General features: G+C 45.2%; 1 protein-coding gene across 1 annotated transcript; it reads right to left on the bottom strand.

Moving 5' to 3' along the window:
- Positions 1-894: 894 nt before the first annotated feature.
- SLC25A10 (solute carrier family 25 member 10) lies at positions 895-13,250 on the bottom strand. Its single transcript, XM_088474744.1, has 11 exons — positions 12,382-13,250; positions 10,819-10,938; positions 7,546-7,660; positions 4,344-4,392; positions 3,440-3,481; positions 3,114-3,157; positions 2,961-3,031; positions 2,562-2,654; positions 2,070-2,147; positions 1,928-1,984; positions 895-1,786 (listed from the first exon to the last, which is right to left on the bottom strand). The coding sequence occupies exons 1-11, from the start codon at positions 12,469-12,471 to the stop codon at positions 1,685-1,687; spliced, it is 861 nt and encodes a 286-aa protein (XP_088330870.1). The 5' UTR covers positions 12,472-13,250; the 3' UTR covers positions 895-1,684.
- Positions 13,251-21,138: the final 7,888 nt, after the last annotated feature.

The following is a 21,138-nucleotide window of genomic DNA, read 5'->3' as shown; positions in this document are numbered from 1 at the left end:
CAGGATCCCTGTGTTTGCGTTATCCTCAAAAGTTTATTTTATGACTTGTATCAATCCTGTAACCATGTTTGTATTAATGTACCATCCTCCTCTTGTTTCACTTGATGACCTCAGAGTATGCCTCTAAAAGGGCGGCGATAAAAATCTACCTAAAACTCCTTCCCTCTATCATCCAGGCATATGCTCAAATGAGAGACTGATCACTTTAATCCTTGTAAATATATTGAATCTCCTCTCCCAATTAATCTTCACTGGCAGTCTTGTTGTTTCAGAGCTGGGTGCCCCAGGTTGCCTAATCCTGATATACTGTATAATAGATATGCTGATGTGAAATAATATACGTATGCTAAATGAGAAAGATGCAAGAAAATAAACATACACAACACAGCAATACTTGTTGTTTTAGTCATACGGACTGGAACTATTTCATTGCATTCCATTGTGCCTCCTCAGGTGCCTTAAGTTTAAAAAAAAAAAGCAGATAGCATGAATGAAAAAATGTAAACCTTCCAGGCACAACAAAGGTAAAATACTATTACTGAGAAGGAATGCGGGCGATCTCTGTGATAATTTGCCCCTAAATCCCACTTTTGCAGTTTATGGGCTACTGTAAGTGTGGTTGATATGTGCACTGCATCACTCCTAACTGAATCAACACTTAAGGGGGCAATTCATTAGTGGCGGGGAGATTTTCCCTGTGCGGCAAACCCTGCGGCTTACGGAGTCCCCCCTTTAGTTCTTGTGCACTGGCAAGCCGTACATGTATAGTAATAGAGATGTCCTATAAACAGGTTATAGCACCTACTTATGGATAAGGATTAGTGCAGCATTCTCGCTTTGCAATAAACACTTGTCAGAGCAGTAAAAGATGAGCATTTGCAGACATTTCTCATCTAGTGGTCATAAAACATTTATTCATTTAATTTACAGTGAAGCAGTTACTTTTACTTCAAGTTTCTACATAATCAACTTTTAGAACAGTATTTATTTAAAACTCTGATGCTAGCTCCACCATGTTACCTAATTCTATTCAAAAGTGATTTTTATTAAAATGTCCATGATTCTAATTAATTACAAAACAAAAATACAAAATTAGTTAATACAATTAAAATGATCATGGTATGTATGCAGTTCACCTAATGAGCAGCTCAGGAGCACAAAGACTGCACTGCACACAATAGGGTTCATTCAGTAGCTTTACATTTTAGTACAACATTTACTAAATCACAAGCAGCCTCTACTTTTAGTCTAAATTGCACTAGACAGACAAAGCAAAATGCTGATTGGTTGTTGTGGCTCTATGCAAATGTTGCACCTTAACGCAATGCTAGTAACATTTGATTGGTTAATGGCTCAATTGTGCTTCGCCTGACGAAAGGAAATTTAGTAGCAGTGTCCGGGAGATCATGTATCCTCATGAGGATTAAAAGTGGAGATCAAAGGTTTATAGTCTTTAAATCAGTTCCGGAGGTGGTCACATGACAACATATCTGAGGTCTGATTGGCTGGAGAAGTCTATTCAACACAAACTCGATCTCGGAGATCCACCTCACCAAAGCAGATTCCATCCTCCCACAGTGTAGCGATCATAAGAGGGACACATACCGGTGTCCTCTCTCCCTGACCAGTAGTGTTTGCAAGATGGAAAAAGGTGGGTTTAGCCAGCAACCCCCAATGGCCAATATTATGCAGGGACACGAATGCCAAAATATTTTTTCAATTGCTCCAGAAAGACGAAGGTCAAAACAGTGTGTGGTACAAGTCTGATGCCGGCAGGAACAAGACCCTGGGAAAAATATGAGGTGGTTAGAAAGCAGCAAAAAATATGCATACTATACCGTATACTAGAGATGTATTTCAGCACCATACTGTATCTAGAATCCCTGTGTACAGAACATTTTCCAAAGCTCTCCCAACCCCATAATACCTTATAGAATGCCAGTGGTCCCAGTTTTGCAGTCTCCATCGCACAATGGACAACTCCCTAGCAGAGGATGAAAGCAGTACAGGTCACACCTAGGTCATCTAGCACATGCAGAAGACAGCAGGTACACAGAGACAGCACTTACCCTGTACTCCCCCTTGGAATTCATGAGTCGTGTTTTCAGGACATCCAGTGGCTGACAAAGGAATGTAGCACACCCGCCCTACAGGAGAGAAGCGGGATTACAATATACTACAACCACTGTTTCTCCATGTTATTGCATACATTTTAAGGGGTTTAATCTGTAGGTCTACATATATATATATATATATATATATATATATATATATATATATATATATATATATATATAAAATCTGGAATATCCAGATATTTCTGAGAATACAGGATAAGAATGTTTTCCATCATTTGGGGTACTGTAGTTAAAATAAACTAAATAACATTTAAAATAAAGGTTATCATCCTCATTATATTGTTTAGCAGTGCTCCTCACAGTAGCTGTAGGAGATATATGGTGATAATTCTATGTCTAGAGTATACCCACTAAACTACCATTATATCTTGCATTGCTTCAGGACCCTGCAAAATATATTTAATTTATTGTAAATTAACTTACCGCAATGGAGCTTGCTAAGAAGTGTGTGAAAATGTTATCAGACATATAACCAGTGTTCAAAACCAGCTGCTTTGCCTGATCGTAGCATGCCAGCTGTGGGAGAAAGGAGAAATCCATTATCAATGCGGGGGGTAAGTCAGTGAGTCAGTGGACTGAGATATAGCGGTTTAGTATAATTAAAAGAAAGTATGTAATAAAGCAGTGGGGTAGTGGCCGGACAGCAAGCAGTGTGCTCGGTCTCTGCATTCCCTAATTCAGCAAGAGGAGGACTCACAGGAAGTCTGTTTAGAGACTGGCCAAGAAAAGGGCAATCTCTGACTCTTGGTAAATAACCTGCTTTAATAACAATGTCATGGAGGGGGAGCACTGGTTCATTTAAAAATGTGCGTGTGGCCTCACCTGTCCCACAGTCACCAGCGCTCCCCTGCTGGATGCCATGGTGGCTCCCGAGAAAAGCTTCCTGAATCCCTCTAAATAACAATAGTGATAAGACTTTCACATTCACAACAAGGCAAATATTCATTCTTCACCAATTTGATATCAAGGGATTACCTTCTTGCAGGACTCGGTACATGCCATCTATCGCGTGACCATAGCTGGAGAAACAGATGAAGCGATTATGGTGGAATACTATACATATACACATACAAAACCCTACAGCACACTCCTGACCCTGTCTAGGTACTATCTAATGTGGCTATTTGTGTAGAATAAAGTCACATGTACCAAGCTGGGGTATATATGGCAGCCAGAGTACATACAAGTCCTGCACAATATCTAGACATGCATGCTTAGCGGAGATCTTATGCAGAGTGGTTATGGACTGCTCACATCTACACTGTAACTACAACGCTTAACCTGACGCACACCCGTCTTACTTCCGTCTCAGATGTGCTGGTAATTTCATATCATTCTGCATCCTGGGAGGAAATAAATAAATAAAATACACATTAGACACAATGTTTAGAGGCAGAACACCATCTACCCAACATGCATTAAGAATTACATAGGCAAAATTATTTTGGAGACCTCTAACAGGAACAACTATACGCCCTCTTCAGGTCATTCATAGTGCTACAAGCGCATACAAAATTTAATTATTTCAACTGTATCAACCCTTAATTAACATATATTGGTTCATTATTAAACTTTTAGTAGTTAAGGTAATTGGGCTTAAATCATTATTATAAATTTTAATCTATGGCATGTCACATTAAAAAGGTGCCCTAACCCTAGTCAGTCTTAGGGGCAGATGTACTAAGCTCTGGCAAGTGAGACATTGAAGAGAGATAAACTACCAATCAATCAGATGTCATTTTTCAACACAGCCTGTAACATGACAGTTAGGAGCAGAGTGGCTGGTAGTTTATCACTTTCCACCTTCATCGCTTACATATCTGCATTTTCATAGGTTTTTTTAACTCTAATTAAACTTTGAACATGATGTATTTCCTTCTGCAAATAGACAACCAGTTTTTTACTAGAACAAGCTGTAGCCAATCAGATTATCAGAATTTCACAGCAGCATAATATTTCAGGAGATGAATAAGCTGATATTTAGGGAGGAAGTGACCAGTGTCCTTGGGTGAGCAAGTGTAGGGCTATATGTGACAAGGGCAGTGCTACGATAGAGACAAGCATGGGGCCCCTGACAATCACTAGTGAGGCAAAACTATCATCAAATAATGTAGGAAGATTGTGTCCATCTTGTAGTAAAATAATAATTAGATATCACTGCCATTTATAAGAAGTCAATCACAAAGAAAAGGAGACAACACTTACCTGACATTAACCATGTCTGCTGGGGTCCCCACAAACCCCCCTGTAAAACCTATAAATAAGATACAAAAACAAATCATTACTAAGTACAGACCACACTTCAGCCCTCTCCCCTCTCATGATTCTGAGACAAGACCGCTGCCATGTGTGACACTGGAACTTTCTGCCTTTTGGGGCTTAGTTCAAACTACAGTAACTCACAGCTGAAGGGGGGTGTCCTGGGAACAGGCTTAATGAATACGCCCCAGCTAGAGTCACATAGTGATATGTTGTTTGGCTCATCAGATTACAGGTATGACAACCACAGGTGTAATCTGGTTCTGTAAGAATGGTTTGGCTTTTATATCAGCAATATAGACCTTAATGGTCTATTTCACAAATATAAGCCTAATCCTATTATTAACAGCTTCCAATATACAAGCTCTAATACAGCCTACATAGAACATACCCGTAGTCATCAGAGGGCCCAGTGTAGGGTATCCTCTGTCTATAACTGCTCCCATCCACTGTCATACAATAGCAACATGAAGTTTAAACTGACTATACAGTAGACAGAGGACTTGCTATGCCTCTCGCTCAAAGTTTACTTTGCCAACAGCAATTCCTCCACCAATATCAGATGACAGAGTTTAAAATCTCAGGATAGACAATCAGTTCTTGTAAATTTGCAGTCACTGGTGCATGATAAGTGCCAGGGCCACAGCAAGCAGGGAATATAGGGAGTAGGCAGAAGAGACCAAAGTTACCTTGGACATTCTGCATCAAAGTTAAGGACTAAGGGCCTGATTCAGAGCCGCTCGTAAGCGGCCGCTCGTTCGCACCGAGCGATGTTTGCCCAACTGTGCATGCGTACGGATCGTAATACGCATGCGCGAACCAGTCAGTGTGGCCGAAAATCGTTTGTTCGCTAAATAGCGAATTCCTGCTATTTTGAGTGACAGAATGAGGCGTATGTGGGTGGTAACAGGAGAAGGTGCTTGAAAACGGGGAGTGGAGATCCGAACGCAGGCGTGCATAAAGGTCAAAATGGGCGTTTTAAGGGTGTGCATAATTAATACAGGAGCGTCATTGACCACGTCACTGGGTTATTTTATAGCCAGAACTGCTCGCAAAATTGTGGTAGCAAAAACCAACCACAAGAATAGCGAGCAGTTCATACCCTGGTCGATGTACTAGATTAATCTAATAAATAGCGGACATGACGTAGGATGCGAGCAGCCAGGGGGCGTATTTTTCCAAAAAACGACCGCAAGTTTTGTTCGCTCGTTCAGACATAGAGGCGTGAACAGACCGCAAAGAGCGAACGGTTCATTTGAATAGCCACCCCTATTTTCTGAACGAGCGAGCGCAAATAGCGTCCGGCTCTGAATCAGGCCCTAAGATTTGATAAAGGCATAAACGTGAGGAACAATATATGATACATGCACTTATAGCCTCTAAGATTAGGAAGAGACCACTGTTCTCATTTAGCATAATACAACAGTGCCTGTTTTATAAGGAGTTTTATATATTTGAAGCAGAAACAACTTTATCATACAGTGGGTTGCAGATTTAATCGGTTTTACCTGATTGTATTTTAAATTCACAAGCAGACTATAATTTGGAAGTATTCATTTAGAAGAAAATATGAACAAACTAGCATTAGCACATTAGCATTTCAGGTAAAACTGGATTTAATAAAAAAAAAAAAAAAAAAGTCTGTTCCGTTTATATTGATGGTTTAAATTGATAGCTTAATTCAAAGGTGTCTGAGGAAGTATATATATTTTACTGACTTGATCCTTAAATACTTGGAAACGGCCAGATATTGGAAACGTGTGTAAAAATACACAGAGATCAATATAGGGGACATATGGCTGCTGGTTATGGAATCTATTGCATTTTTAGAATAATATGGTTAATTATTGTTTTAACTGCTATTTTATGAATCTCCTAAAGGTATTTTGTGTATATATTATACGAGTACATTTACAATCAGGTAAGTGAACTTAGTGCAGGTTGTTATTAATTTTGGTTTAACTTCAAAAAATTCTCCCTTTCCATTCAACCAGCTATTTCAGGTTAAGTAACTCCAGTAGGTAATCACAGCGACAGGGTATCTTTTTTTTTTTTGTTTGTTTTTTTAAATCTTATTAAGGAGGACAAATGCAATTTAGTAAAGGTTAAATAGATGACCTGGATTATGATCACCTCATTTTCTTTGGGATTTGTGCGGTAGTAGAGTAAAACTGGGTACACACTAGGGATATGCAGGCTCGGATAGGTTCGAATTTGCATGCCGAGTTCGGATTTTTCTCCTCCAAAAATCGGTTCTCAGAAAGAGGCAAAACATCATCTTCCATGGACAAAAGGATTTTCCCCTCCAAAAATCGGATCTCAGAAAGAAGCAAAATGTCATCTTTCATGGACAAACATCATCTTCCATTGACTTTTTGGAGGGAAAAATCCGTTCATCCATGAAAGATGACATTTGCCTCTTTCTGAGACCCGATTTTTGGAGGAAAAAAATCCGAACTCGGCGTGCAAACTCGAACCTATCAGAGCCTGCACATCCCTAGTACACACTTAGCGATATTTCGAACAATTTGCCGGATTCCGACGGATCGGAATGACAAATCGTTAAGTGTGTCGAGTGGTGTGCGCTCCCGTGGGGTCATCAGCCGCATCGTCAGGTCGGCCCTACATGCAGCTCAACCTGACTATACGTCTGACGACCCCATGCAGCAGGTTGCGGCAGGGGCCGACATATCGGGCAGTCAGGCACTGGATAGTCTAATGTGTACCGGCCGCCAGATATGTTGTCCCATCGGCAGGGTGAGTTACCAGTCGGATCGCTGGGTACACACATCATTTAGGGTGTACTCAGCTTTACTGTGGTAATGGATTAATTTCTAATCCCTTCCTTTTGTTTTGTGCAGCATGGTTGACACCTCACCACAGTGACATCTGCAGGTAAGAGAAAGATAAAGAAAACCTGGGCCTTATTCAGAGATGGATAATGTAGCGGCGAATTGGCGATGCTAACATCTGCAAATGCAGCAAGACTGATGCACAAAAGAAACCATGGGAGAAATCTAGAACACCTGGAGAAAACATGTGGGCATTGAAAGAGAATAATAGCTCCAGAAACCCCCAGAACTGCAAGACAAGAAAGACAAGTACTGTGTCAAAAAGTTACACACGATATAAAACTGTGGTATCTTACCACCAAATGCTCCCAGAAGCACCTTCTGGTAGAATGGGAGGGGGGCGTTGTTTTCCTGGGACAGACGATCACGTACAGTCTCATAGATTGCAAAACGCGTCAAGGAATATGTGATCTACAGGTGTAGGTAAGAAGGGAGAAGCAGAGACAACATGTGACAGGGATGTACTATTGCAACATGCAGCAATGTGGTGTAGGTCACAAGAAGCTAATACAGGTACCAAGATATAGGACTATAGGCCAACAGAGAGGCTAAAGGAAACTGTGCTATGCAATGACACTTCTGTACTACACAAACATAATGAGACTAACTATACGCACTTATAGACACTTCTGTCCTGGGAGAACAAGACAACCTTCCAGGGAATGACAAATAATAAGAATCAGTATATTCACATTCCAGCAAGGAACAATATTAGTATATTTCTGTTACAGACTGATACTGGTTGGGTATAAGAAAGTGGATGTGAAAAGCATCCAATGTTTTCTATTCCTGCCCTGCACAATGGTCTTGTAACATTACCGGATATCCGAGCCCAGAACTAGAAATACATAAGCAATAAATTAGTGATAACGTGCACCTGTCGCTAACACATAGTGCAGCAGCCATTCAGTAGGCTTATACAAGCCTGTCACCCACTAGGAGTATCTATATGAACAATGCTGCCAGTGAATGTATATGCAGCATTCTCATGAATAAATATAGTGGGGCCTATATCAAATAATAATATTTGTGGGATATCAACCGAAAACACCCATTTTTGGGGGATGTTGCAAATATTAAGGATCTCCTGGATGTACCATATCTGCTGTGGTCCCTCCATTTCCGACAGCAGAAGCAGCCCCCATAGTTTTCAATGGGGGTTGCTAGGCTGTTGGATTTATCATCAGATGGAGTTAGCCCATTGTATTCTATGCAAAGTAGTAGTTTGACTCTCACCTAACAGCTTGTGCTAGCTGCAGAAAATTGAGGATGGATCCCTAGTCTCCTTGAACAGATCACAAATGGTAGGTGTATTCTGCGTTCTGCTACAAGATCTCTATAAGAGTTATAAATAATACTTAGGTTCCTCTTGGACTCCCAAAACTCCAACAGAGATCTTATAGCAGAACGCAGAATAAACCTACCATTTGTGATCCATTATAGCCTATGCGCTACATTCTCAATATGTATTGGGAGAGGACTCAGTAAGATCACTTCCAGCTCGCACATGCGCATCTGTCGGAAATATAAAGTCAAGTTACTTCTATTGGTCGCAGGGACGGCTCCGACATCGACTGAAAATAATAGAATAATTAGGGGTATATGTACTAAAGTGCGGGTTTTTAGAAGTGTAGATGTTGCCCATAGCAACCAATCAGATTCTAGCTATTATTTTCTAGAAGCTGCTGGATAAATGTTAAGTAGAATCTGATTGTTTGCTATGGGCAACATCTCCACTTCTAAAAACTCACACTTTAGTACATATAACCCTTATTGTCTTGAATTGCAGAGATAAGGAATCCTTATTTTCGGGGGATCGCATAAATAAATCAATATGCACCAAATAGAGCTGCCTCCACTTTGTACATGTGACCGGTACATTTCACAAATCTATGAGCTTAAGAGGCCTTCCGATAGTTTTTCATAAAATTATGCAGAGGCTGCGTAATATTATGTATCCCAGCTATGCAAGAACAGCCTACTGCAGGAGATTTAACTACCGCTGCAGCCATAGTCCCCATTGATGTCAATGGAGACTGCAGTCTGACCCCTATGTACCAAACTGAGTTTGGTCCCTCTGGTTTACGCCACCCTCAGAGCTTTATGCCTATGGACGCATTCTCTCAGGAGAGGTAGGAGATGATCTCTCTCCTGTAGCACTGATGTAGTAAGTATCACATATACTATAGAATTCATCCTGCCTCCCTTATATCATGCATACCAGCATATAATAACACCAGTATGCATGAATACTGACCTCCCAGGATAGTTCTACTGGTTACAGCTGTCCCTTGAGATGAAAGGACTTCCGAGTGTATGACCTGGGAATAATATTGTGCATATGCAAACAGCAGGGGGGAGAAGAGGGATCCTTTTGATCCTTCTCTGGGAAGAGTCGCAAAAAGTCAATAAGCTTCTATATTCAACACCATCTGTAGATGGCCTTGCCTAGCGGGCAGGAGCTCAGGATAGTTTTGCTTTCTGGAGCTTGCTGCATACAGGCATATCACAGTGCCTCTGATACCTCCTGTGGTCCTCTTAAATACATATGGAGAACAGCATGTATTGCTACAATACATTTTACCACAGTTTTTTTATTGATACATTCTGCCCATAGCCACTTGGATTTCTTAAATGATTTTAGTTTTATCAGAATAAGCTCATGTTACCCTTTCACATCGCAATTCCTGGGTCGCACCCGAGATTTGCACACACTTCGATCCCGGGTGCGACTCGGCTGAGACCCCTTTCAGACTGGTCACTGACATCGCTGCTGAACCGGCGCTTGGAGGAGAGATCATCTTCAAGCGCCAAGCTCTTCCTATGCAGTAAACGGGACCCGGGTCGCATCAACACTGCGAGCCGGGTTGAACTCGTGTTCAACCCCGCTCGTAACCGGAGTTGAAATGCCGGGTTATTTCAACTGGGCCCTTTCACACTGCACGGTAACCCGGGTTGCTGCGCGTTCATGTGCAATAACCAGGTTATTTGCTGGCAGTGTGAAAGGGGTATCAGAGAACACTTATGAAAACTGGTGCAAAGACAATCAGAAGTGATGCCAGAAAAGGTCTCTAGCACAGCTCAGAAACATAAAGCAAACATCTGTCCATGGGCAACGCCACTCTCATTTTTCCCTCTGCACCAGATTACATTAAAGTGATATGGGAGCTGTCCGGACCTGGAATATATACCTTACTTAACTGCGGACTCCAGTTATACTTTATTAGTGGGATGAAGAACTTCCAGCTGTTTTATATTATATGGCACGGACAGCTTAGTAGGTGTTTATGGAGCAGCTTCACGCCGTAATGTCATGTTTTGTTTCATATTTATGCAAGCCCTATATGTACGATGGAATCAATTACAAAACAATGTAGTGAATGGTAGATTATTTAAAGACTAGGCTGAACATGGGGCATGGGAAGTTAGCGGATTGCATGTTACCAGTTAATAGTAATGCCAATAACAGAGATACTCTACATGCTTGTACATTTTCTTATTTATTTCAAAAATTAGATTCAAATGGATTTGCAGTAATAGGTAGGTGCTGCTGTAATCTCTCAGCTCACCTGTCTGAACAGCGACGCACTCAGTCCATTATACAGTGCAAAAAATCCATCGTTTTTAATGACTGTAATGGCCATACCAGTCATTCTCATCTTCACCTCCTGCTGCGTCTGTAGATGCACCTAGATAGTGGGACAGAGGGAGCCATGTGACACATGGTGAGGTTATTCCAGGAGAGTCGGCACCGTAGCATTGAAGAAAAAAAACCTCAAAGGTCATCATGTCTCAAGCGGCTTCTGTTTATTACGTGCACACACACCACCCCCTTCCCTGCCAATGCCCTTTGTGCCACTTCTACCTTCCCTACAAACACACAAATTGGGCCGTAGCTAAATGCTTCCCCAAGCATGCTGCACTCCCTCTACACCATTTGTTCACTATAACAAGGCAACACTGCAATCCTGTTTCTCAACCAGTAAGCATAACAGAGACTAGTCTCTCATACAGACACCTAATCCGCCACTGTATTATCTAATCACTAACACACCTTGTCATTCATACTCCACTGTGTAGTCTCTACCCATCATTCAAAAACTTCATGTTATTATTGAGAATTGTCATGCACCATATGGCAACATTTATATGCCTACAATATTGTATTATTCATACAATGCTCAGGTTACACACACAGTATATATTATATACACACACTGCTTGTCATTACTATAATACAGAGCCTGAGCTATGAGCACAACCACCTTCTCCAAGGACATTGTGGTTATGATAAAATGTGTATGACCATGCAAACATACAAGTTGTATGTATGATACAAAGTATACAGAAAAACACATTACAACTGAGTAAGCACAGACACACACACTGACCACTGCACATACTTCAAAGTCATTCATTGGATGCCACATAACTGTCAGGTGCTGTCAGTCAGACTCAGGACTCATTTATGCTGCACTTCTCATGTGCCGGTTGCTCACCCACTGACATGCAGCACTACCAGTGCAATAAACTAAAAGCAAAGTAAATCTCCCATTATAAAACATGTCTAAGAGCACACATACACTTTCATGCTTGTTTTCCAAGCACATATGTGTGACAGAGGAAATAAACACTGCATGCAGTAAATGCACAATACACTGATTCACACAGTACAGACACTAATTAGCATAGATATAAGCAATGACATGCACTAAGTGGGCGCAGCATGCCTCACAGTATAAGACAGAACTAGTCTTATTACATGCAGACAGCACATATATTGATGATGTATGTAGGCTGCATGCAAGAATGATTCTGATTCGTATTTTATGACAGTTTACTTACGGACTCCCAGACAGCACACACCATAAACACGGAGCCTGTCATGTAACATAGTAATAAGACAGGGGTACACACAACATGCCATGCATTGTAATGCCTAATTACATAGATCACATGTATATAGAGTATTACAACACATAGCATGTAACACACGCAGACCATCATGAATGCAGTACAGTCACTCTCACACCGCACAGGGCTGCAGCTGTCATACATGCAGTGTATAACCATGCTGCCGCACACATATGTGGGAGGACAGGTCATACGAGTACGTGCACAATGATCATCACCTTCAGTAAGTCAAGCGGGTGAGTGCAGCATGCCGCCCCACAGGAGGCCAGGCCCCCGAAGTACCAGCGAGACACCCGCCGCTCAGCCATCTCTCGCTCACTTCTCAGTCAGTAGAATCGATTCGGGGCGCTCTGGACAGTCCAAGGGCCAGGGGCGGGACTTGACTTGGTGAGTCACGACCAATCCGAGAGAGCAGAGTTCCTGTCTCCGCCCACCCAGCGCAGTGCCAAATCATGAGACACAGCTTGTTAAAGCGGCACTGACTGAGTCAGGTGGGGTCCCCCAACTGGGGAACACGTGCTGTGTGTGTGTGTGCAGCTGGGACGGGGTGACCGACAATCGTGATATGGCAGCAGCAGAGGGATCGCTTCCGGCCCCTTGTAAACGCTGTCAGTCAGGCAGAAAGGGTGCTGCTGCTGCCGGGTAGTGACTACAGCTCAGTACTTGCCTCAGGTTGCCTAACTCACAGACAGGGCGGCAGTGCAGACAGTACAAGCACCATCCTCCTCCGCATTACATGTGCCCTCAGTGGCTGGGCCAACCAGGTGGTGCAGTTATACAGCAGCAGCGACCAGGAGAGAATCAAGGCGGGCTGCCCCAGCTGCTTCACCAGTGGAGTGGAGAGATACCGGCTGTCACTCTCCAATACTGACTGATGAGCAACTAGCAATGCCCAGCACAGCACCACCAGTCACACTGTAGTACATGCTACAAATGCTTCTGGCCAACGTCTCAGGAATGTGTTGGGGTTCCCCTCAGCGGCTGCACATCTCCGTACTCACAGGTGTTCAGATGATGAACTAAAAAACTCATCTCTAGAATGGCTTAATGCTGATAGGCAGGCAGGGCTGTTCCTAGGGTCTGAGGCTCCCAGTGCGAATGGTCAAAATGCGCCCCTCCCCTCCATCAAGAAGCAGTAATATCGGGAGGGGGTGTGGTCTCAAAAGACGACAGAATGTCAGCCACTGTGACAGCTGAGCCCAGGGGTGGCTAACCAGTCAGAGGCAAAGAGACCAAAAATATCTGTAGTTAAAGCAATGGTCAGGGAACAGGGGTAAATTACCCCACATGGGGTAAAAATGAAATTCCTGGGGGTAATGGACGGACAGCCGGGAATGCATATGAATCATTCTATAATATAGAATGATTCATATGCATGCCCGGCTGTGCCGCAGGGAGGCTCTAAGCCGGACGCCCGCTGAATTGTTATTACCAGCGGGCACCCGGCTCCTTCCCTGTAGCACCGCGTTAGCCGGAGGCTGGAGTTCTCTTCCGGCTCTTTCCATGCGCACTATGGGAGAGACGTTCCGAGGAGCAGCCGGCGGGGATGCAGGAGCGGGGATTAAGGTAAGTGGTTTTTGTTTTTTTGTACAAGCGGCACTACAGGGGCACAGCTATGGGGCACTACTATTTGATTTACTTCCTTTCAAATCAATGGGGTAATGTCAGCGTATCTAAAAAATTTTGGGGGTAAAAGGTAAAAAAGTTCCCTGACCCCTGAGTTAAAGTAAAGAGCTGAGAGCATGCGCGGCGGAGGCGTGCACTCAAAAAAGGGGTGTGGCCTAGCTGTCACAAGGCCACGCTGCATTTTTGTGTGCACGCCTTTGGTGTGACATTTGCAGGAGCATGACCTTGTGTCACACCCGTTTTTACTCACGCTGGGGGCGAGCCCAGCACATTGAAAATGCAAGCCAGATCCACATAAATAATAATAAAAAAAGATAATGGAATTAGACAGGTGACAGGAATGAAGGAGGTTAAGAAGAGGGGTGAGAAAAATGCAGAGAAAAAGTCAAGTAAAGAAAGGTAGGTACACACTAGACGATTTGTCACCTGATCCTGCTGATTGGGCCGGCATATCGTCCACATTGGCCAGTGTGTAACCACTATGTATGACCCTGCGCACTCCCGTGGGTTGTCCATCGGGTACGTTCCGTCGGGGCCTGGATGTAGGGCCGATGGAATGACCCAGATGCAGACGCTGGCATAGTGGATGGAGCCGGTGCCCGGCATATCGGACGTTTGGTCACCACATCATGCAGTATGTATTAACCGCCCGAAATATTGCGTGGTCGGGTGTCGCATCGCAGGACACACATATCGGCAAGTGTGTACTCAGCTGAAGACTGGCAAGGGAATGAGGTATGAAAAGAGGGAGGAGGTAAAAATATGGAGGCTGGTGTAGAGGGAGAAAAGCAATATAGGCAGATATGGCTGTGCATACACTAAAATATTTAGGTTAGAGAAGAGAGGGAATAAAGGAAGTTAGGCAGGTAGAGAGTGAGGACAAAGAGACACCCCCATAAATTGGGCTTTTTAGGATTGGTTTAGGATTATTTTGGTCTTGTTTTTTACTTATAAGTTGCTTGTTTTCCATTTCAGAGTTGGCAACACTGGTTCAGAGGAGTCTGAAGCAGACAGCTTAGCTTACTTCTCACTCCTCAGGACACTGGCTTATACATCCGAGGTGTCATCAGGCAGCTGGGCCCCGCCTCCACCCCAGTGATGCTCTGCTCAGCACTCCAGGCCACACGAGATGCTGCTGATACTCTCAGGGCCATCCTCTGGGGGTAGTAGTGGGTGGCCGCAGGATCCCCGAGTGTCCGGCCATCAGTGTAGGTAGAGCGGGAGGGCGTCCCCTCAAGTGTCTGGCTCGGGAGTCGTCCCCCCCCCCCATGATGGCTCTGAGTGACTGAGATCGTGCACAGCCTGACATGACATCACCGCGCGCTTGTGCATCAGCAGGATCAGATGACTGATGCTATTGGTGCTGATGCAGGGGAGGCGGAACTGCTGCTGGAAAAGGTCCTCCAGGCTCCCGGTCAGGCGCAGATGAACGCAGTCCTGACTGGGCGCCCAGTAATTATATACTGTACATAAAAATGTTACATCGGTGACAGCAGGGATCGGAAGTGGGGCACCCTAGAAACGGCCCTGTAGACAGGTCCATATTAAAGTTTGTGGTGGCCCCAGAACAACTAACTTGAGGCACCTATCAATAAAATTGTGCAGTACATGTGCATAGGGATGGCCATCAACAGAGGTTTGTACCAAAATTTATTCACGTTTTTAATACACTATCAACCCACTGCGTTCCTCAAAGTTAACTCATTAAATTCTCATTAATTTTGCCTTACTAGGGGAACTTGGCAAGGATGCCCCCTCTCACCGCTTCTGTTTAATTTAGTGCTAGATCCTCTATTGCAACATTTCTGTGCTAAGTAGGAATGGCAGTGTATTGAGATTGGCCACAAAGAAGTTAAATGCAGGGAAGCAACTAGGGGGGCTAAAGGTGCACCAGGCGCCGGTTTTGAGGGGGTGCTGAAGGGCTGACAGCCCCCCGCAGACCCCGTGGTGGCTTGGGGGCGTGGAGGCTTGTGGGGTGCTGTGGCTTGGGGGCTGCAGATTCCATGTGGACTAGCTGTCCGCATGGAATCTACTGAAAATGGCCACCGCCTAGGAGGAGACATGCTAGAGGTCCAACTGGACCTCTGGTGTATGTTAGGCCAGCACATAGCATTCCCGGAAGTGCTGGGAACGCTGGCGCTGCCGGGAAAAGAAGCAGAAAGCTGCATCTTCTCCCGTGAAACCCCTGGCAACGAGCGTGAAACCCCTGACAACGAGCATGAAACCCCTGGCAATGAGCATGGAACTCCTGGCAACAAGCATGAAACACAGAGCATGAGACCTCTGGCAACGAGCATGAAACCCAGAGCATGAGACCCCTGGCAATGAGCATGAAACACCTGACAACGAGCATGAAACCCCTGGCAATGACCATGAAACCCAGAGCATGAGACCCCTGGCAACGAGCATGAAACCCCTGGCAACGAGCATGAAACCCCTGGTAATGAGCATAAAACCCCTGACCATGAGCAGGTAATTTAAAATTAATTAGAAGCCTTACCGTGGGGCATAAAATGGTGTCAGGAGCAACTTTGGTAATAGGCATTACAGTGTGTGGCATAATGTGTAATGGGCATTATGGTGTGTGGAATAATGTAAGTCACTATACCAGGGACGTCTGACTAGTACACTGCCTTATGGAGGAGCAAGGACAAAATCCAGGTATGGGAAGGGAGGGTCGCAAAATTACTGCCTTGCCCCGGGTGACAGATATCCTAGTTTCGGCCCTGTTAAATGTTCAGCATTTGCTGACGATCACTTATTATATTTTACAAACCCAAAAGAGGCTATACCTATGTTGATATCTAAACCCCTGAATTTTATGAAGGTGGCAGGTTTTAAGCCTCATTATTCTAAAACACTGGCTATGGCAATTTTTATAGAGGCAAAACAGGGCTCCTTTCCTTTTTAATGGGCCAGAGATGGCTTACGATATCTAGTTGTTACTATCCCTTCTTGCCCCTCTAAGATATATGAGGTGATCTATACCACACTTTTGTGGAAGACCTATTCTGACTTTTGCAAATGGGCCCATCTGCCATTATCCTATGTAGGTGTCATCTTTAGAAAATGATATGCTTTCCTAGATTATTATATGTGCTCCTCATGTTACCGATATTACCGACTAAACGAGATCTGGGATTGTTGAATTAAGCCTTGCAAATGTTTACCTGGGCCAGCATGCGACCATCAATATCATTGATCAAGTTGCAATATACTTTAGGAGCTAATTATAGGATTGCTATTGATTGGGTAACGGGCCTAGACACGTATACTTCCAGTTCTGTGGAGCAGGCCTTTCTTCCAGATCAAAACTTAGGAGTATATTAACTAAAGTGAGAGTTTTTAGAAGTGGAGATGTTGCCCATAGTAACCAATCAGATTCTACTTAACATATGACTAACACCTTCTAGAAGATAATAGATAGAATCTGATTGGTTGCTATGGGCAACACCTTCACTTAAAAAAAAATGTCACTGTAGTAAATATACCCCTTAGTCTCCCTTCTACATACGCGTCCCACTTTGTTAACCAGGAGGGTTAAAGATAATATACTGATATATACCACCTGTGAGGTGTGGAGAGCAGTTCGCTCCAAAATGAAATTGTCAGAATATTTTTCTTTTTCTACCTTCATGGGGTAATCGTGCCTTTAACCCACATACAATATCTCTTCACTTTTATTCATGGTATAAGGGTGGTTTACAATATTTATATTCATTTCTTGATGTTGACTCTCTTCAGCCATTAACGTGAGCCAGTGGCGGATCCAGGGGGGGGTGATTGGAGAGATCACCCCCCGCTAACACAGTCCGTCGTTGATCTCCTCTCTCCTCCTGCACTGAAGTGAACACTGCAGGCTGAGTGTGCCCTCTCCTCCGCACCGCTGATGGAGGGGGTGGGGTGACTCCTGCATCTTCCCGAGATCCCGCCCCGAGCGTGTGTGTCACTGTACTGCACTGCTAGGCTGCTCCTTGTCCCAGCAATAGTGTGATACACACACAGCTGGCTGTATGTGCTGCACTTCCGGTGATAAAGTGGGAACTACCCGGCTGGGGACAGGGGTGAGGTGGGAGAGCAGCCCAGGGCCAGCAGTGCAGTACAGTGAATCATACTCTCGGGGCGGGATCTAGGGAAGTGGAGGTGCTGGTGTCAATCCCGGTGGTGTACACTGCAGTTCAAAAATGACTGCCCTGTGTGAGGCGGCTCTGGGGCGGGTGCTGCAGACCTGCTCCGGGTTTCAGCTGCTGTTCAGGTAGGAGTGGCTCAGTCAGTGTGACATGAGGAGTGATGAATGGTCTGTATATAAGTAGCTGCCTCTCCGGTGCCGTGCATACAGCCAGGCGTGTGTCCTATACATCACATGTGTACTGCTACATACATGCTGCACAGCACTTGTGTGTAGTCATGCTCAGCAGGGTGCTTGAAATACTAGCACCCCATATAACATGGCCTGAGATAAACATGATCCTAACACACAGCTTTATTATGTGCTGAAGCTCACCCCATAGACTTCATGAGACTTGCTGTTTGTGTGTATATAGTGTATATGTGTGTGTAAGTGCCCAAGTGCACAGCAATAATATCACTAATGCCAGAAGGGCAGATGGGCTGGTCCGGCCAATATCGCAAAGGGGGGCCCAGGTGGCAGGAGCTTTGAATTTGTTGCTGCCTTGCCGCCCAGCCGTCTGCAGCAGCCCTAGAGAATGACAGCTCTGCTCTCATTCTAATCTAGCACTGGTCGCAAGCCAATGGGAGCTTGCAGAACGGCAGCCGGTCCGGAAGCTCCTATTGGCCTGCATCCAGCGCCTGTCACCCCCCTAAAAGAACAGTGTAGATCCGCCCCTGACGTGAGCCCAACTAAAGGAAAAATTCCCAAGGTTGTCCAACCCTCTTTTTCAATTTTTGCAGGTAGTAAACTACAGATGTGTCCTGCTACGTCTTTTCTCAATATGCCATGATGTAGCGTGCCATGCTAGTCGCGCCCTGCTGTGGAGGTGTATCTCGCAGCATGCTGCAGTAAGGCACAACATAACGTACTGAAGCGCTGGAAAAGCCTGAATGTGTAATACAACTTTCTGTCCACCAGATGTCGCTTTTCCTAAACTGCACAGCTTTTGTAGCACCGTCTGCTTATTGGCTGACGGAACCTGTCTTTCATTACACTATACAGTAGTACTGGATTGTGTTTTGTCATGAATCTCTCTGAATGAGGGCGGCCGCTTCCTTTTTTTTAGTGCGGCCTCCTGGTCGCTAGCTAAGCTGTGGGTTACCACCCACAGCTTAGCGACCGACGATGTTGATGGTCGCGATGGTGAACACCATCGCGACCATCGGGGCTTGCGATGAAACCCTAAGGTTGGGTCTCGGCAATTGCAAGCGCCAGGGAGCTTCCTGCTCTGATCGAGCAGGAAGCTCCCCACTGACATCACTGATGAGGTCAGTGCGGCCGCCCACAAAATGGTAGGTGTTCCTTAAGGAACGCCTCCATTTTTGAAACCACCCCCCCGGCCTTCCTACAAAACGGGGCTGTCGATCAACATCGACAGCCGCCCCTTTTGTAGAGAGCTCCGAAGAGAGAGTTTCTCTCTCGCTCCGGGGCATGCACGCGCACAGTGCGGCCACTGTGCGTGCGCAGGACTAACCATTGACCCGGTTGTAAGCGCATCGGCGCTTGCGACCGGGTCTTAATGAGACCCAGAGTTCTTCCATTGAAATACATGCTCCTCTTTGGTCTTTCCTCCCTGTCACTGTTTCTAATGCCTTTACTGATAATGTCGACTGTATGCGAAGGTTAAATAACATGAGACGTTGTTGTTTTCATTTGTATTTTATGATAATGATGAAAGTTTGTGTTTAATCTTTTGTTAAAGCCGAGTTGGTTTACACTTCTCCATCCCCACTTTAATTCAGTGGGGATGGAGAAGTATTGATTAGGGTCAAAGTTGTAAAACTAGACAGCTTTTCTCTAGTCGTCAGCAATAAGTGGTTACAGCCCTAAAGTGATACACAATTTATTATTGGCACACAGAGGCAAGAAGCTCCTAAAACCAGTTTTTCTTCTACAGGGTCCAAAGGGCTCCACAGGCAGACAATAGGGTTTAGGCATAGGTGTCTCTATAATGGGTGCAAGGTGTGCGGTGCACACGGGCCCCTGGGTCCAGGGGGCCCACACCGCACACCCTGTACCCATAATTAAAATTATACTTACCTCTCCGCAGATCCCGAAGTGCTGCGGCGCTGCAGAGCAGCAAACACTGGGAAAATGGCGGTGGCCATTTTCCCAGTGATCTGCGACTGTGGACAAAAGACGTCCCCGGGAAAGTAGGCGCGGGCGCCATTTTCACGGAGACCCACACATGCGCAGTAGATTCTGGGATGAAGCCAGAATCTACAGCGCTAAGGGCCTGATTCAGCTTTGGGAATAGAGGCCCTGATTCAGAGCCGGACGCTCTAACAGAGCGCATGCTCTGAATCAGGGCCGTCCTTCCTGATTTTAGAGCGACCTCCTGGCCGCTCGCGTAGCTGTGGGTGACCACCCACAGCTAAAGTGAGTGGCCAAAAAGATGGTCGCGATGGTCAAGACCATCGCGACCATCGGGCTTGCGACGAGACCCTTGTGGTAGGGTCTCGTCTGCCGCAAGCCCTGGAGTGCTTTTGGCTCTATCAGAGCCAAAAGCACTCCCACTGGCATCACTTGTGATGTCAGTGGGGCCGGCGCCAGACGGTAGGCGTTCCCATGGGAACACCTCCGCCTGGCCAGCCATGCCCCCGGCATGCCCACCAAAGGGGGCGTGCTGTCACTCACCATCGACAGCACGCCCCCTTTGTAGCGAGACCCATAGCAACGGCTTGCCCGTAGCTATCCGGGTCTCGCGCATGCGTACGACGGAGCCGGGTCCGTCGTGCGCATGCGCACTGGCCCAACATCGACCTGCTTGCGACCGCTCAGAGCTCGCGAGCGGGTCTGAATCAGGCCCAGAGTGAGAAACAGCACGTAACTGATCATCTTGGTGAAACCATGCTGCACTGCAGGTGGGGGGCAGATGTAAAATGTGCAGAGAGATTTAGATTTGGGAGTGAGGTGTCCAAACTGACATCTAAATTGCAGTGTAAAAATAAAGCTGTGCAGTATTTGTGGGCTACATGCAAAAGCAGCCAGTATTTACCCTACATGCAAAATAAATTGTATTTATTTGCACCCCTTGCATTGCAACATGGTTTGTCCTGGTTCACAGTTACGTGCTCTTTCTCACTCTATTCCCAAAGCTGAATCAGGCCCTAAGTGCCCTGAGCTGCTGACAGAGAGGAGGGGGCCCAAACGAGGCTGCACACCGGCCCCCTCTTCT

This window comes from Taudactylus pleione, unplaced genomic scaffold (genome assembly GCF_031769625.1).
Source record: "Taudactylus pleione unplaced genomic scaffold, aTauple2 ptg000016l, whole genome shotgun sequence".
NCBI classification, from domain to species: Eukaryota; Metazoa; Chordata; class Amphibia; order Anura; family Myobatrachidae; genus Taudactylus; species Taudactylus pleione.
Note: the sequence above shows the minus strand (reverse complement) of the source record. Positions and strands in the feature narration are given on the sequence as shown.